Below are 17,718 nucleotides of genomic sequence, written 5' to 3'. Positions count from 1 at the left end.
GCTACAGTGTTCTTTGTGGGGGGTTTTGTTGGTTTTGATTTTAAGAAATATTTCTTCTTCTCATTCAGTTAAACTTTAAGTAAGTTTAAAAGTGATTTTTCTAGTTAGTTAGAGTCGAACAATCTTAGAATGTATTATTAATGACAGTCTGTGTCCCCAGATTTTTATTTCCACAGTTAAACATATTAAAAAGACTAAAAGAACTGTCAGTAATTCTTGTCTTTTGTTTTCTGCTCACTGGAGGGTTGAACATACTAGTTACAGCATGTAATTTTTGGAGATAGTTATGTCTTCCTGTGGGGAGGTAAGTCAAGCATGCAGTCGAGAAAAAGTTGAGAAAGCAACACAGAACATGCTAGCTCCCTTATTCACTAGAGCTGACTGTAACACCTAATACTGATACTCTGGTTTTCACTAAAACAACTGTAAAAGTTTTAGGGGCATTGCAGTCGTTGCATTTTTGATACTCTGTCTTTCTAGAGTGTGCATGGGAAGGTGAGGTGTTTCTTTTTAGTTTGCTTATGTGTACATTTTTATTCATGTTTTCTCTTCAGCTCTAGGTGCTTCTGGTCACAATGGATTTACTTGTAAAATAAAGTAAAATAGATGTAAAAAATCATTTGCTAGCTGTATTAGCTGTAAAATATCATTTGCTAGCTTAACTGAGCTGTGAGTAGAAGTTGGGTAAAATGACCTGACACCAGCATGTGACACCTTTAAATGACAGAAAGTGCATAAACAACTTTAGTTATCAGCAAAACTTTCTAACCTCTACATTTGAGTTTGTATATGTGCTCCAATGTTATATTTTGAGAATTTAAACTTTTGGTTTTTCCATTTGGACAAATAATGGAGTAGGTGTAGCCAATTTGTCAAGTAGCTTCAGTTTTTATACCTATTTACTTTAGGGCTTGAGCTGATACTTCCTTGTGAGTGTGCTTTTGGTAAATGGAAATGTTAACTTGCTTTCTCTTCTCAACTATGAAAATATATAATTAACTTTTGTAAAAAGAAAAAGCCTTTCCCATAGGGCCCACTTAGGGTTTTATTTTTAAATCACAGCCAGCATGACTATCTGTGGTATTTTCTGTGACACAAACCCTTCCTTCAGAGAATATTCACTGTACTGTATTTTAAAAGATCTTTTCAAGATCAGGGGCAAAAATCAATGTGCCCTTGGGAGAATTTCTGCTGGCCTGCAGAGCAACTGTAGTACAACCAGGTAATAAATGGATGATGTACATAGATACCTTCCAACATTCTTTAGTGTCTAAAGAAATCATGCAAGAAAATTCAACTAAGATACTGGTGTTGTGCATAATGTGGCAGGAATCACTGCAAAATCTTCAGTTTGATACAAGTTGCCCTTCATTCCTTCAGAGTGGAACTGTGTCAACTCCAACCCTTCTCTCCACTCCCCCATCCCCTAACTCTTTTGGGCCTAATTGCAGGTTAAAATTTCAGCAGTTCTGTTGACCACTGTAAACAAGCCCTCTATATAAATCTGCATCTTGTTACACTGAGCAATTTTACTGTATTGTCACCATGTGCTTTCTAATTACAGTGAATTCTGTTTCATGTATATGATGGACAATATAGTAACAAAAACAATTTCAACTAATCACATAATTACTGGGCAGTTTTGAAGAATCTGCCTGGCATTTTGCATGTACTAATAATTTTTCTGCACCATGTGCTTGCTGGAAAATAGCAAAAATAGCACAGCTTAGCACTGAGAATTTGTATCTACTGTAGCAAAATTCTGGCTCTGCTTTTGTTCACACATCTTGCATTTGGAAAATGTAAGAGAAATAATTTCTGCTTTTGAAACCACTGAAAATAAACAGCAAACACTAACAATTATAATAAAAAAAACGCTTTATTTTGCCTGAATTCCTAGAAATGTGCATACATGTATTGATTAAGTTTTGTGAGTGAAGGATTGCACAAACTCATTTCCCAAAGTACTATTAGCAGTGGTCCAGGCAGATGTTATCTTTCTTTTTTGCACAGCACCTCTGTAACTGACACATGGAACAGCAGTGATTACAATAAGAGATTATATGATATTGGTGTGTTTGTACTCTAAAAACCTTTTCAGTACCTTGCGTATCCAAAACAGTCCCAAGAACTAGTCAGATTTTGTTCATCGATGTCTTTGTGAGATGTGCGAAAGGAAATGGTTCAAGAGGAGTAGGTTTTAAATAATGTAATGGCTCCCAGACCATCAGGCTATCAGCCACGTGGATGCTTGATTGAAAGAAACTATGGAAACACTGAAATTTAAAATGCAAGTGGGAAATTGGACATTTTTTAAATACACCAGTCAGGCACTTGGAAATCCATGAAGTGTCATTCTGGAATGATGCTAAGCTCTCAAAATACCAGCTTACTTTGCAAGATGACTTAAGAAGACTGTCAAAAGGTGAGGAGAAATCTAGGCACAGAGCTGCTAACAGCTATGATTTGGTAATCAGCATCCCAGAATGGCAGTAAATGGCAAAATTACCTCTGTTTTCTTCCTGTTCAAAATTAGGGTATATAAACTGAATATTGCTCAGGAGAACAGGAAGTCGTGACGTTTATTTTTGGCTTAAAAAGACAAAGCAGTAAATTTCAATAGCTTAGCTAAAGGGATGTTTGTGTCTATTACCAGAGCTCACTTTGTTATGGCAGGAACTGAAATGTGTCTCACAGCTCTAGAAGATAGCAGCCCTCTGTAGGAAACTCCAGAAAAACTGGAATTTTATTTTTTCAAAAACTATCTGGCAGCTGATAGGTGCTAAGAGTTCATTGGAGCAATTGTTAATGAAAAAAAATCCCCTGTGAAGTCTTTACAAATACTTTCTGACATGATGAATAGGGATGGCACAATGTACAAATTTCTCCTCTTATTAGTTCCTATTTTAACATTCAGCATTACTGAAAGTATTGTTCAATTTCTCTAAGAGTCTTGGGAACAAAATTTCCTCATATTACTGACTGCCATCTCAGGGGCATAAAAGTCTTACAGACACAGGAATAATTCAGTAGCTGACTCTTCAAATTCATGACTGTGAGTAATGAAGTCAAAACAGAAAAGTTGGGATCTGGCTTCTGGCTGCAAAGGCTTGTCATAGATAAATCAGTCATTCTGCACCTGGCTGACTGTTAGCAGAACAGGAGGCCTTGCCTTCATTGTTAGCAGCCCAGCCTCAGTTCTGGTTTCCCCTCCTTCCCTGCTCCTGGCTTGTCATTACAAGACATGTAAAAACAGAACAAGAAAAACCAGTTCTGCTTTTTCTTCTGTCCACAGCCAAATAATATGCATGTAAACAGTGTTTGTAAACAGCAGGTACCATTTACAAGTGCAGAAGTGCTGCCTTCCTGGCTAGAGTCACCCAACAGCTGCTACAGTCCTGTTCCCTCAACAGAAATTCATAGTCCAGTTGACTACATGAATAAACTGCAGAATTCTGGGCTCAGTCATCAGATCTGGGAATTCAATTAAGACATCAGAGGCTGTAAATGAGGTAGCAAAAAAGTCACAGTTATATACATATCTTTTAGTGACTACAAGATTGTTGTTTTGAAGCTCACCAACATTTGTGATGAATATGAATCTTTTAAGATTAAAATGAATCTTTTAAATATCTTCTGAATATTCCTTTCATTTAAATGGACTCTGTAATTGCCTTCAACCCTTTTGCTATTTTCAAGTCTCATACATCCATGCAGCATTGCAACTGAATTGCCACACTTCTTCAACCATTATGTCTTTGTGCCTTGGAGAGAGAAAACAGATATTAAAACCAGATTTTAATGAGGCAACCCATTTTTATGATGAAGTTTAGGAAACAATTTTAATGAATCTCTGCTTGCCTGATATACAGAATCAGAACATTAAGTTAAACTTGTGCTTATAGATTTTTTTGTTTCATTGAGAAAATGTGCCATTTTGATCAATGTATGATACAGCAACTGACTGACTGACCAACAATATATATATTTTCCAGACTAAAAATAGACTAACTCTATGCAGGACATATTTATGAAAGCCTTTAAATCAAAATTTTAAATCAAAATTTTCTCTTTGGGTCAAATTTTGGAAATCCATATTACAAACATTACAGTCTCATTGATATAGGATGTGAAGTTGCATACTTTCAAATTATGTATAACCATTTCTTTGTTTCAATTTCTGAAACACATCTACCCCACCTCTCAATTCTGCTGGCAGCACAAATGTGTCTAAATACACTGAAATTAAAAGAAGAGAAGCACCATAGATGATGTAAGAAGAGCAGAATGCTTTTACTTCAGACATCACAAAACAGTTAGTTGTAACAAAATGTTTAATCAAATTACTTCACTGAGGAAGCATCAGTACCCAAGCAAGGGAATCCAACAGAAAACTGCATGAAAAACAGAAATGGTCATCGTTCCCTCTGATACAAAAATGTAAAATTATTCCCAAGTTACACTTGATGAACTGACTGGCAGTGTAGTTAGTTGAGAAAATATCAAGGCTTGACTTGATGCAAGCTAAGAAAGTCATCAGTAGGATACTCTTCCCTAAAATGAGGCCAGATACTGGAAAAGAAAGTAGTGGTTGTTGTGAAGAGAATGAGTATCAATTCCTACTGCGTGACAAGAGACAATCAGCTTAATTTGAAACAAAGGAAATTTACATTTTGTGCTGAGAACAATTCTGTAAATATTTGAACCTAAAAATTACTGGAAAAGCTCTTAGGAATTCCATTAATTTTCCCTCGCTGCAGAGTGAAAGGAAGGAATCAGACAAAGTACACTTTCGGTGTATATCATTCTGCTTCACCGGACACAGGTAGACTAGTTAATGAAATCACCACATTGTGATGGTGTCTTGGCTCTACATTTACCTGAATTTTCTTCCCACAGAGGACTCCAGTGTAGCCAGGACGACAAGAGCACACATTGGGCAATACACACTTGCCTCCAAAGAGACATTTCTGGTTGCACACAGCTAAAACAAGAGAGGTACATTTGAGGCTTTATTCATGGACACATCTTGCTGAAGGAAAAGCGGATGCTATCTCTAGATACTTAATTTTGTTTGTTATAGGAACCAAGACCTTGGACGGTATTTTCACTGGGTAACACTCCTCAGCATAAGGAGACTTAAAGGTCACATGGAGCCAACAGTGTTCTTATGTCTATCCCATCCCCTTTTTACTTTGATGCAGATTTAACATGAGAACATGCTGAGGGCATGAATGAGACTGCACAAAGAACATGAGAAAGCTGTTTTTTAGCACATCTTAGTATTTCAAGCTACCACAATGGCTTCTCAGGGCTTGTGCAGCAGCACATTACACTGAAGCAAACCAACACATCCTGCCATTGTCCCAGAGTGCCATCAGATCCTGGAGGGCTTCAGAAGAGCTAGAGCAATCTCTACTCTTTATCCTGCCTTTGACACAGATGTGGATAAACTATATCCAAGGTATAGGAGGACTTCCCTGCACTGTGCATGGCTGAAGCATTCTGAACTGTGCAGAAGCAAGAGGTTTCAGGTTGCATCATTCTTACGTGTTTGACACTGGATTCCTTCCCACTGTGGAGAACAATGACAGGTACTCGGTCCAATACACTCCCCACCATTCTGACATTCCTGAAGACAGATTGCTGCACAAACATCATCACAAAGTATGGTTATATCCCAAGTGGTTACACTGAGCTGTTATTCAGATTTCAGGATGCTCACAAGAGGTGGGGTGCTTTTCATACACAAGAGTCACATCATCTTCACTCAAATCTGTGTCTAAGGCCAACAGGATATTAAAGAAGAGAGGCAACTAGAAACAAAAAACCCGACAACCAAAACTCACATTCAGAGGTTCTGCATTGTCAGAGATAGCTACAAAACCCTGAAATACTGAATTAAGAGAGCACCATTAAAGAGCTTAATTTTTTCCAAATTTACCTTTCTAAAGCACACACCCTGGCAAGAGGTATTTTGTCTGTCATTCAACTGAACACCCAATGAATCAACTCAAGAATATTTGATCTAAAGTTATTTTCTATGACCCATTTGTCTGCACATTTGTCCCTGCTTATTAAGCCATGATCTAACACACCATTATTTCCATTCATTCATAGCTGTCTGATAATCAAATCTCTCTTCCACAGTGTCCAAGAATATCTCACCCCTGTAAATACCAATAATTTTTTTTTCAAAAAATTACCCCTTTCCAATAATTACAAAAATTAATAGAGGGGAAATTTATTTTTCTTCCATGCCATTAGAGAGCTCATTGCCCACATCAGTCCTCAAGCCTCGGGTGGGTACTCTGACAGACACTAACACTTTAGCTATGGGATTTCTACCACCCACCCTCATGGTGATTTTCATGAAGACTGTGCTTTTATCCATGCTGACACAATTTATTTAGGCACCATCAATATCTTCATTAAGACACAATGTAACCCACAGATGTGCAACCATCACAGTCCTATTTCTACCTGTCCTAAAGAGCTTGTGCCCACTGCATCATTCATTCACATCACGTCCAATTGTTTCCACAGTTTTCCAATATTTCACTGAACTTCTTTTTCTATTATACCTGGTTTTATGTCCTACACCACAAACTGGATTTCTTTCACTTTTTTGATTTATCTCTTTGCAGAAATGCAGATGTTTTTATTTAGACAAGAATCCAAAAAGAAACAAATAATATTTGCTATACAAGAATTTCACAGATATTTCAGTGATTAGCCATGATTTAGCCTAAGAACTGCATGAAATTAGTTCTCCACCCTAAATTTTGCTGCCAAGTTATAGACAACTGTTTTTTCAATGTGTATATATTCTTAAGTTCTTTGGCACTAACTTTGTATTACTTGCATGGGCAGAGTTGCCCTGAGTCTCATACTATTTTAAGGTATGGTTCTCCTGGTAACTACAAGATACTTACGAGTGTCACATCTTTTTCCTCTCCATCCTGAAGGACAAGAGCAAAGGTTTGGGCCTACACATCTTCCTCCATTCATACACCTTGGCTCACAGACACCTTAAAACCAAAAACATCTGCTGGTTAATACATTTAACTGATTACAGAATAATTTATTGGCTATTTTTGGATCACAGGAAGATTTTAACACTGGCTTACTTTTTTCACATCTTTTGCCTGTGTACCCATCAGGACAAGTACAGACATTATTTCTCATGCAATGACCACCGTTCTTACAAGGAGGGCTGCAGACAGCTAAAACATACAAATAGGAGGAAAAGGCTGTAGTTTGCATTTTGACCTTAGTGACATACTTTTGGAAAACAAGAGTGCAACACTAAGATTCTGACAGCTGGTATGGACATTCAGCACAGTCAGGCCTAACCTATACATAAAAATCATATTAATGTGGTTTGGTGTAAAAATCAATAGCAAAGACAAAATTGGATAAAAAGGAGTCAATGTTGGCAACTGTATATGTACAAAAGTAACCAAACTACACATAACATACAATGGAACTGGATGAAACCTGCTTAAATGTTGAGTGGAATACAAGACTAATTTTGAGTCTTCATTCTCCTTGGAGAGTTGTGGACTCAGACATAAAATCTAAAAAATAATGTAATCTTTGTTATACACCACTTCTCAGATACAGGACTGGATTGTTACTTTTGTGTCGTAATGTTTTCTCACAGATTTCCTCATAATGGCAACTAAGGAGTGAAGAGAAGAAAAAAAGAAAACATTACCATTCTGACAGTGGGCACCAAAGAATCCATGTGGACACAGGCAAACATCTGGCTTAGTACACGAACCACCATTGAGACACACAGGATTACACATTGCTGCAGAAATAGGGTCAGGAAGGGTGGGAAGTATAACATCCAAATAAAGTCTATAAAATATGTGTGTCTGTTTCAGGAACAGGAATTAAACAGCTAAGATAACTGCAGGTAACGTCATTCCCATAGAATTAACATCCAGTGTTAATTCCCGATGTTTAACTCCCGACGTTTAATTCTACCCCAGATTAAAGGATCAGCATAAGACTTCCCAGAGGTGCTGCTGGCAGTAGAACTACCATGCAGAGACTCAAGGGAGTGTGGGGACCCCACAGCAGAGAGCATTTTGCTGCCCACTGTTGCCACGTGAGCCATGCAGTTCCAAATTTCAAACAATGGAAGGTCCCACGGATGCTCTCCCAGGAACATGGAAGCTGCAAAGATGTTACCTGTGCTGCAGGTAGGTCCGTACCAGCCAGGTTTACACTGGCAGGTGTCTGGAGTAAGACATTCACCACCATTTTCACAGTGTCTGTTGCAAACCACTACCATCCAAGAAGGTGAGCCAAAAACATGAGAGAAGGCAGGGGAAGAGACAGGGTGGGAGGACAAGAAAGAGGTACATTACAAATTATTCTTGATTTGTTTTAAAGTTCTTTCCCAAAAAATTAACACTGGAAGGAACATACAATTCGTAGCTGAAGAGGAATTGCTAAACAGAGTAATCTAGTCTCAAATCCGTAACAGCAAGCACAGATGACAAAGGTAAATGAAATGTCTTTCCATGCAAATAACCATGGTCTGGTTGTATTTAGTGTTAAAAATGCAGAAGTTTAAATAAAAATTCTAAACCAAATGAGAAATGCAATGCTAAGAGACAAAGAGACTGTGTTACGTGATGGAAGTGCAGCTGCATGCACACAGGAACATGAGACTGACAAGCAAAGACATTAAAATATCACAGCTGGGGAAAACCATGGATCACTTCTTCAGGAAAACATCTCATTCTCTTTAATACTCCTTCACAAAGAGCAGCTTTTTTTTTTTTTTTTTTTTTTTTTTTTTTTTTTTTTGTGAGAATTGAAATTAGAAAAACAAAAACTGAAAACCAAAAGTCCTAGGATTTGAGGAGGGGACAAAGGATTTTCTGAATTCAGGGTCAATAATGCAATGGTACATTCAGGTGAACAAAATATAAACAGCATATCTAAATTTGCATTCTCTGAAGGACACAAATTACCAATATAAAATCTACCCGAAATTTGGAATTGCCAAATTGTAGCATGTATGATTTGATATTTAAAGACAATTTATGTGAGACAAAATAATTCAAATCTTCCAGCTATAATCACAGCAAATTTTTCACTTTTCAGAGCAGGTAAAAGGAAAGAAGACACCATCATGTGGATCTGAATTCAGTTTTCTTGCATCCCAGTCTTTCTGACACACCATTCACTGACACCAGCTTCTGAATGTACCCCAGTATCTAATCAATCTGAGTTGATAGAAGTTAAAAAGCTTCAGGACATATGAAACATCTGTGTGTTTTTCTACAGGTAGTATCACATGCATAGTGTACTCAATTTTTCCATGGTTGTGAATCATAAAATATAAATTATTTGCTGCTTTTATAGTGCATTATGTTTTCATAGTTATGTGCAAATATTACCTCATGTTCAAAAAGCCCAGGTATGGGAACCTTCAAAGAGGCACAGCTATTATGTCATTTGCTAGCATTAGACAGAAGGCATAAAAATTTTAAACTATAATTTGCTTTCTTGCTCCTGAGTAACAGGAAAAATGTTGTGTATTTTTCTCTTATTCTCTTTTGCTTACTTGTATCACATCTTGGTCCCACAAAACCATATGGGCAGGTGCAGAGATTTCTGGCCAAGCATGTGCCTCCATTTTGACACGGTGGTTTACAATGAGCTGCAGATACAGAATTATGTTCAAGAAATCACCTCTAGAAAGATGCATGGACTGGTTATGCTTTATAAAAAATGAAATGTTAATAACTGTCAGTGAGCAAAAAAATGGAAATAAAATAAGGAGATATATTCAATGCCTTTGGACAAGAGCAAGTAACAAGAACAACTTAACTTCAATAGCGCAGAGTCCCAACAGTGGTGGTCACCCTGAAGAAAAGAAAGCTGACACAAATTCCAGACAGTGCTTCCCACTCTGCAGGAGTGTTTAGCTTAGAGGCACCTACATTCACTGGTGAACTGCTCTACTTAATGTGAAAGCTTAATTTAGGAATATCCAAACATAAGCAACACTTACAGTGTATATCAGGAAAATCAGGACATCTACCAAAATGTAACTCAAGAGTTCTGTTAAAGTGACAGTAAAATGAACACATCTTCATGCTGTCAGAACAAACAGCCATGGGAGTTGCTCACAGCACCCTTTGGGTAGTTATGGATTTAAAAGCAAAAACTGCTATATTTACCTTCCTCACAGGTGGAGCCACTGTATCCAGGTAAACACTCACAGACATTGGGCTTAATGCACTTCCCATGGTTTTTGCAATCAGGTCTGCAGAGAGCTGTAAAAAAAAAAAAAAAAAATTAACAGCCCTCTGCAAATCATTAATTTGTGCATATGAGTTACCACAGGCAAAATTAACATGCCATACTCACCAGCCTGACAGTTATAACCAGCATAACCAGGCCTGCATTTACAAATATTGGGTGCCACACACTCCATATTTTTGCCACAGGGTTGTCTACATCTTGCTGAAAGCCAATGAAGAAAACAAAGAAAGGAATAAGGAAAATGAAAGTGGCATTTCAGCACACTGTGTCTTGCCTAATGTAGTGAACCCATCACAGAAAATCCATTAAGTCAGTGCCCATAAATGCGGAGTCTAAGACAGATCAGGAAAGTATTTTTAAGGGCATCCATACAACTAAAAGCCTGTAGGCTATGCCAATATCAATAAAGAAAATGAGAAAATTCAATACACCACACTTTCCACTGATAATACAGTAACAATATACTTGCAAGTTATAAAAACATCTCAAGATTCTTTTCTTCAGAGCATTTGAGTGCATTAATTTGTAATACCTCTGCAAGTGAAGCCATCTCCGTAATAACCATAAGGACAACGACCACACTTGACACTTCCATCCTGACTTGGCTCACAGGGCACGCCAGGAAAACAGGGTAAATCAGAACAGCTCACTGCTTGAGGAATCATTGTTTCACTCAATTCTTCAGGAAGCATTTTTGGTGGGACAGTGACTTCAACAAGGGTAAAAGGTAAATGACTCGCTTTTTGCTTAGCCAATCGGTGCAGAACTCCCTGAGCATTTCCACCTTTGAACGCTTTGTTTGGCAAAGAGTGTCCTTTGCTTATACTTGCTCTGCTGCTAGGGGAAGTCTTCCTGCTGCTCTCAAAATAGCTGAAGGTCTCAACTTGTGCCCTTGTTTTCTTCTCAGGTGATGCAGCATGGCTCCTTGAAGATGCAGCCTTTACTGCATGTATCGAAGAACTGTTCTCAGCATCAGCAAGGTGACCACTGATGACGCCTAGAGCATGGGCAATGTTTCCAGTAACCACAGATTGTACGAAAGCATTTTTCTGAGAATCGGGTCTCTTCCAGGCAGTGGTTGTTTTTACTGTGGAGGCTGGTGGCATGCTGCTTCTGACCATTTCTGTAGAAATAAATCTCTTAGGGACATCTGTAGAACTGGGAATATAACTTGACATGCCTAAAACTTTCTCAGAGGATGATGGTTGAAAACCTACAGTATTTTAGAAGGAAAGCGGGGAGAAGTATGTGAATACTATAATTTATTTTTTTTTTCCCTTTGAGCATGGAGAATGTTTTCTGAGCAGATAAACATACAGCCCATTTATCTGTGCTTCAGGAAATCTCTCCTTGTGCTATGTCAGAATGTAAGTATGCAGTAGAACCTAACTGGGGAGAATTAAAGATCAAGGTATTCTGATTACAATCTCTCCCACCCTCACCATGGCCTTTCCTTGGCTGGAAGATAAGAACAAAGCACGATTTATAGGAGGCACGATTTATAGGAGCAGAGATTTTCCCATATTAGGTCAATAAACAGATTTACTGTCAGCAGATTATCAGCTCCATATATTGCTTTCAACTAGGTAACTGAAAGAATTTAAAGAAAAGATATTGCATATGGTTCATCAGTGTGTCTAAGCACTAGAAGCAGAGATAAAACCACATGTATGTAGATGCTTATACATACTGATGCACCATGGACAGTTTTCTAGGAGAATAAGCCACCAACTTGTAGCACAAGTATTACCATGTTTTATTCTTCAAACTTTTTAATCAACTTTCTTAAACTTTCTGCATGGGTTTTAGAAGTGGGATGTTTCAACTGTTTAATAAGCATCAGAGACTGACTCAGTCTCCTCATTCAAGAGAGAGAAAAATGAACGATAAATTCTTCATATTCTGCCCAGGGAAAGTGTGTGGTATGTGGAAAGAAGTACAGCACTGTAATCCCAGACTGGTAGAATACTGTATAAGGGGTTTTAGCATTATGGGGCAGTGGAGGAATGAAAGCCTACCCTATTTATAAACAGAAAATGGTTTACAAAAGGTTAAGCTTTACTGAATCATAATAAAGTGTGATCTCCCACTGCTGAAAAGCAAACCATTTTGCAGCTGATGAAGAATTATCCAGCACTGGCAGTGCAGTGAGAGAGTCTTCCTTCCCCACAACAACAATTCAGAGATAAAGGGAAAAGACACATGAGACTTTCCTACAAAGAAACCCCCAGCAGGCATAGACCTGGAAATGCCAGGAACAGCATTTAGAGAGTTTCAGAATAAAGACATTCACTTGCCATATCCTTCACATCTCCTTTGAGTTAAAGCAGGAAAATGGCATTCAACATAATGCCATAAACTTTTGTTTATCTCATGTAACAGATGTCCCTATCCCCATGTTACCTATTTCATGTCAGTGGTTGGTCACTAAAACAAAAGGCAACTGTAAGAGTGTCATACATCACACTGTTAATAAAATTACTTGACTGACCCAAGGGATTTGTTGATATTGACATTTTAGTCTCATTTTTTCACATCAGAATACAACCCCAGTAATTAATAAATTCTGTCAAACTGAAAAAAAAGTGAATAGCATAAAACTGACTAAACCCTTATTTGCCAGCTATATTCTAATCAGTATGTGAATCAGAAATTCCATTTTCTTCAGGAAAAGATTCACCTTTATTCCCTCCAAGTTCTCCTGTGGAATCCTTCCTTTCAGCATCAGTGTCATCAAAGCTTTCTGAAAAGATATGAAGGCACATTAGTATTGCACAGAAGTAGCTACATTTGTTTAAATTTAAATAAATTATAAACAGAGTTAAAATTTTATTAAATAAAAACCTCAACATTCAGAAAGAAGACAAAAGTTAAAAAATATTTCTTAAAAGTTTTTTAACAGAGTATTTTAAAACTACAAGTTATTCAGTAATTGCATGTAAATAAATGTTTGGCAGCTGCCTTGACTTGGGTAAACAGTCCTACGTTAATCAATCTAATAGAAATATATTTTTTCAATAATTTATTAATAATTTATTGTATTATGAAAATAATGAAGAAAAAACCCCTAAAAATATTCCACTGTATAATTCTACTTTGATGTAAAAGAATGGAATGTGTTTTGTATCTATTTTTTTCTACACTAGAAAAAGTGTTTTACAGCTGTGTTCACCCAGTACAGTCTAATATTGCCATCAGCAGAGACACAGCCCTGCTTTGCTGACAAGACTTTTAAGGTATAGTTAGAAACATGAAGAACAATAAAAGATATTTTATCTGAATGCCAATAAGACAATACCATTCTTCTGAAAATCAAATAATTTTACCATAACACGACTTCCCATCTCCTTGCAGATCACTTGGGCATGGACCACAATAGTAAGAACCAAAAGTATTGAAGCAAAATACTCCAGGGAAGCAAGGACTGGATGCACATTCATCTACATCCTCTTGACAATTTTTACCTGTAATGAAATACAGATTTAATTTTTTTATAAGATTGTGTCACTAGACTTTGATGATGTGTTTATAAAAGTAAAATGTATGCAAGTGCTGAGAAAAAAAGAAGTGCAACCAATCATTTCAGTACATCTAACAAGAACAGCTGATAAGGTTTGCTATTCACATTTTTTCATCTCATATCAAGTATTTCGCTTATTGTAGAATAGGTAGAAGATGGGCTATGAGGCTACACGCTTATTTGCAGGAGCAATCTCCTTTGTTTCCCTGTGTTGATGAATTTACCTTTGCAGAGGAAAACAATGCAAATTAGCTTTCATAATGAACTAAAATAAACAACCATTATAGTCGTTCAAGAAACTTTTGAAGTATATCATATCTCTACCACAACACCATAAAGTTTCTTCATAATACAACAGTAACTTATTTACAGTGGAAAAAAAAAAAGAAAATTGTAGACATAAAATTAAAACCACCTATTTATCACTAAACATGATAAATGCATGGAAATAAAATAGCAATTTACCTTGAAGTTCATGTGGACATTCACAGTAATAGCTGTTTATTCCATCCACACATCTGCCAATACCACACTGGTTAAGTTTACAGTCATCAGTATTCACTTGACAGAGATCACCTTCAAATCCAGCCACACACACACAAAGATATCTTCCACTTCCAGGTGGGAAATTAATGTCTGTCACACATGAGCCATTATTTAGGCAATCACATGATTTTACACTGACCTACAAGACACGCCCAATAAGACAGTTTTCTTTTTTTTAATGAACTAGCAATGAGTTCTGTAAATAGATAACTTAGATATCTTATTAGTAAGTGTCATTTTACTGTAATATTCATTACCTCTATTTCTACCTTAGTCGTTGCATTGCAGTCATCTGTCAAAGAAAATGTTAATTTATGGACATTCATTGTCACAGCTTTCCACAAAAGGAGACCTGATGGGGAAAGACTGGCACCTTCTGGACCAGAATCCAATGTGAAATGAATAGCCGAGCCCTCTGGATCTGAAGCCAAAAACTGATATAAAAAATCTTCTCCATAAAATGTCTGTAGCATACCCTGAAAAGTTTCGAGCACCGGAGGCTGGTTACCTGCAACAAAGGAGATATTTCCTCTTCTAAGGAAAAGTTCCAATACACTTACAAAAATTAAAAGGAACATATCTTTCTTCTAAAGAAATCCCATTTATTTATTTCTCTTAAATTCTAATGTCATTTGAATGGCACAGGAAAAACATTTGATATATTCAATACTAGCGAGTGACTGCTGCAAGCAGGAATCCACCTGCTGTGGCAAAAACCATGAAGGAAGAAGGCAGCATAATGTGTTTCAGCTGTTAAACTTTCTCATTTCTATCATCCTCCTTGCAAAAGAGGTTGTGATCCTTAGGCTTGGAGCATTGCCTCTAGTTTACATTCTTCTCCTATTTCTAACTTTGACTGTATTGAATTCCAGTCCATAACATAGCTATAACATGGAAATCCCTTGATTCCCTGTCTGCTGGATGAGTTTCATTTCATTCCTTCCATTCAAATCACATCCTTTTAGAATAGTTACAACTACCTTAGCTTTCAGTACAAGTTCGAACTGGGACAAAATTTACCAAGACAAGCACCAGAAGTCCCATTCAGACAGGACCTTTCCTAATCCAGGCAGAGTCTTGATCTCATGAGTCTTTCGCTCATGAAGACACTGACAGGATGCACTTTTATTTGTGATGTTGCAGACTTGGGTTGGCAGGGCAGCCTGGATGGCTAATATGAAAGCTCCAAGAAACATTCCATTTGGTGAAGGAACGAAGATGATGCGTATATCCAAAGACTAAAATCTCCACCAAAAGACTGCAACTCCTATGTTGGAACTTTGTACTACAGAGAAGGAAAATAAAAAATTCAGACTTAAGTTTTCCCTTCATTGTGCGGTTTCTAACTGGACTGGAGTACAACAGTCATGGATGTACTTTCAAATATTTAGGCCATATATCTATACCATTAATGTAAATGATGCACAGATATTAAGTGTCTAATAAATAAGACATGTCATTTAATTTCATTTGTGATCTCTCCTTGTTTGTAATCAGAATAATTTGTTGAAAAATACCTGTTAAACCTATATGTTGAAGACAAACATATGTAGGTGTAGCTGTGCTAAATATCAAGACTCCAAACTGCTAATTAGACTGAAAGTTGTTAATTTTCCTTTGCTATTTGTAATGGCTGCAGCAGGAGAGTCAGGGAAAGTAAATTAAAATATTACATATATGGTCTGGAAATAACAATATAATTTTCAGAAACTAATAGAAATGCCAAAACACTCTACCTTGTTAAACTTAAAATATCACTATTACCATAAATTTTAAAACTTTGCTGACTTTCAAATACTTGGAATTAAAAAAAAACTACTTAGAACTTACTTTCAACAACTGACCAAGTTAACTTTGATAAGTCAGGTCTGCACAGTAAGCAAGGGCTGGTTGGATTTGTGTCTCCTTCACCGTAACAGAGTCCATCTATGTTGCATGTTTTCTCCTTTTAGTAAAATGAAAATATGATTCATTAGTGGTTTTGGTTATAAAACTGACTATGAATTTATAAGTATCAAATAAAAGCCAATAATTCTGCACTTCTAATAAACAACTAAGATTGTTTTTAAATCTAAAGAAGTGATAGCAAGCTTGGTTTTACTTGGTAATTATATGAAGAGCTTTTGGGTTGATTTTTTACATTTAAATTTGCCTCATCTCAGTTTCTCTTTCTGTGCATTAAAAATACTTGTTGGAAACAAGAACAGGGTATGTTCTGCTAATTTTTTTAGGGTTTTTTTCAGACTAAAAAAGAGCATATTTTCATAATAAAGAGTAGTGAAACACATACCTTTAATGTACATAGCCCAGACTCTTGGGGTTCACATGTCTGACAGGCTCCATCATATAATATCATTATTTTAGAGTTGCTATAAACAAATCCATCATTAGAAATCTGCAAAGTGAGCAGTAAAAATGGATTAACTGATATAGGTATTGATACATCACCCACATGGTCTGCTAGCCTGAGATTCCACTCATTAATAGACCCACATGAAGGTGCCTAAACTCTCACAGCAGTCATCAGAAATCTAATCAAACCTGGCAAGGAGCCTAGGCAGATTTTGACCAACCACACATCTACTTTAAGGTAAATTAAATTGCGTGCAGGCTTTACTGACCTTATTGACTCCATCTGTATGAGAGCTCGGATACCTGCTCACAGGGATTTATTCATGTGCCTGAGCTCAACTCAGCTCTACCATAGATGGATCCAAAGTCATTTGAAATACTCTAGGATAACTATTTGGCCTTTAACTTCTGCTCTTGAAGAATGTGTGTCTCTGCAGGACCTAGGTTGCATCTACCAGTCCTCTTGCAGGAGAACACTGTCAAACAATACTTGGCACTTAAGCTTAGGTGAGAGAACTGAGATCCCAAGTCAAGCAAGTGAACTTGATGTACTTTCATCTTAATAGAAATATTTGAAATTTCTGAGATACCTTTATTTGCCATCTGGAAATGGGTTTGTCATCAACCACATCCATCACATCAGACTGCTGGCCATCATTTGGTAAGTGACAGTCGACAGTCCTGGCATTTTGGAAGGCAGCTGGCATCGTTAGAGGTTCTCCAGGAATCCACTGTCTATCACTATACTGAATGTTAAGAGAGAAAATTTGTTTTTCACTGAAATACATCACATTTTTACCAGAGAAGAGCTCCCCATGTGTTGCACAGTGTTTGAGCAAGTCTAATGTGACTGGATTAGAATGCAGTGGCAAATATTAGATGACAGTATTTGCACACACAGATTTTTACCTAAGCCTGCTACTGTGGAGGAACAGGCAGAGAAGCCTTTCCTGTCCCAAAAGGGCCCTTTGGCACTGCATTGCCAAGGACAAACAGTCCTTCCAGCT

At 37.1% G+C, this 17,718-nt stretch overlaps 1 protein-coding gene across 2 annotated transcripts in view; it reads right to left on the bottom strand.

The window, feature by feature from the left end:
• Nucleotides 1–3,301: 3,301 nt before the first annotated feature.
• VWDE (von Willebrand factor D and EGF domains) overlaps nucleotides 3,302–17,718 on the bottom strand; it is a 36,254-nt gene continuing 21,837 nt past the window's right edge. The window contains exons 14-31 of one of the 2 annotated variants that reach the window (XM_066196709.1): nucleotides 17,302–17,457; nucleotides 16,650–16,754; nucleotides 16,190–16,304; nucleotides 14,617–14,867; nucleotides 14,279–14,498; nucleotides 13,620–13,757; nucleotides 12,974–13,036; nucleotides 10,826–11,506; nucleotides 10,399–10,494; nucleotides 10,209–10,304; nucleotides 9,590–9,685; nucleotides 8,203–8,298; nucleotides 7,721–7,816; nucleotides 7,131–7,226; nucleotides 6,936–7,031; nucleotides 5,551–5,646; nucleotides 4,881–4,984; nucleotides 3,302–3,764 (exon numbers count right to left, since the gene is read on the bottom strand). In XM_066196709.1, coding sequence (XP_066052806.1) covers nucleotides 3,744–3,764; nucleotides 4,881–4,984; nucleotides 5,551–5,646; nucleotides 6,936–7,031; nucleotides 7,131–7,226; nucleotides 7,721–7,816; nucleotides 8,203–8,298; nucleotides 9,590–9,685; nucleotides 10,209–10,304; nucleotides 10,399–10,494; nucleotides 10,826–11,506; nucleotides 12,974–13,036; nucleotides 13,620–13,757; nucleotides 14,279–14,498; nucleotides 14,617–14,867; nucleotides 16,190–16,304; nucleotides 16,650–16,754; nucleotides 17,302–17,457 — 2,622 coding nt within the window. In that variant the 3' untranslated portion in view covers nucleotides 3,302–3,743. Of the gene's footprint in view, nucleotides 3,765–4,332; nucleotides 4,985–5,550; nucleotides 5,647–6,935; nucleotides 7,032–7,130; nucleotides 7,227–7,720; nucleotides 7,817–8,202; nucleotides 8,299–9,589; nucleotides 9,686–10,208; nucleotides 10,305–10,398; nucleotides 10,495–10,825; nucleotides 11,507–12,973; nucleotides 13,037–13,619; nucleotides 13,758–14,278; nucleotides 14,499–14,616; nucleotides 14,868–16,189; nucleotides 16,305–16,649; nucleotides 16,755–17,301; nucleotides 17,458–17,718 lie in introns of those variants that run through there. The other variant, XM_066196702.1, reaches the window with a different exon arrangement.

The sequence above is a fragment of the Chamaea fasciata genome, unplaced genomic scaffold (assembly GCF_029207755.1).
Source record: "Chamaea fasciata isolate MVZ Bird 193981 ecotype frontalis unplaced genomic scaffold, bChaFas1.0.hap1 SCAF_1, whole genome shotgun sequence".
In the NCBI taxonomy this organism is placed as follows: Eukaryota; Metazoa; Chordata; class Aves; order Passeriformes; family Sylviidae; genus Chamaea; species Chamaea fasciata.
The sequence above is the reverse complement of the archived record's forward strand: the minus strand, read 5'-3'. Positions and strand labels throughout refer to the sequence as shown.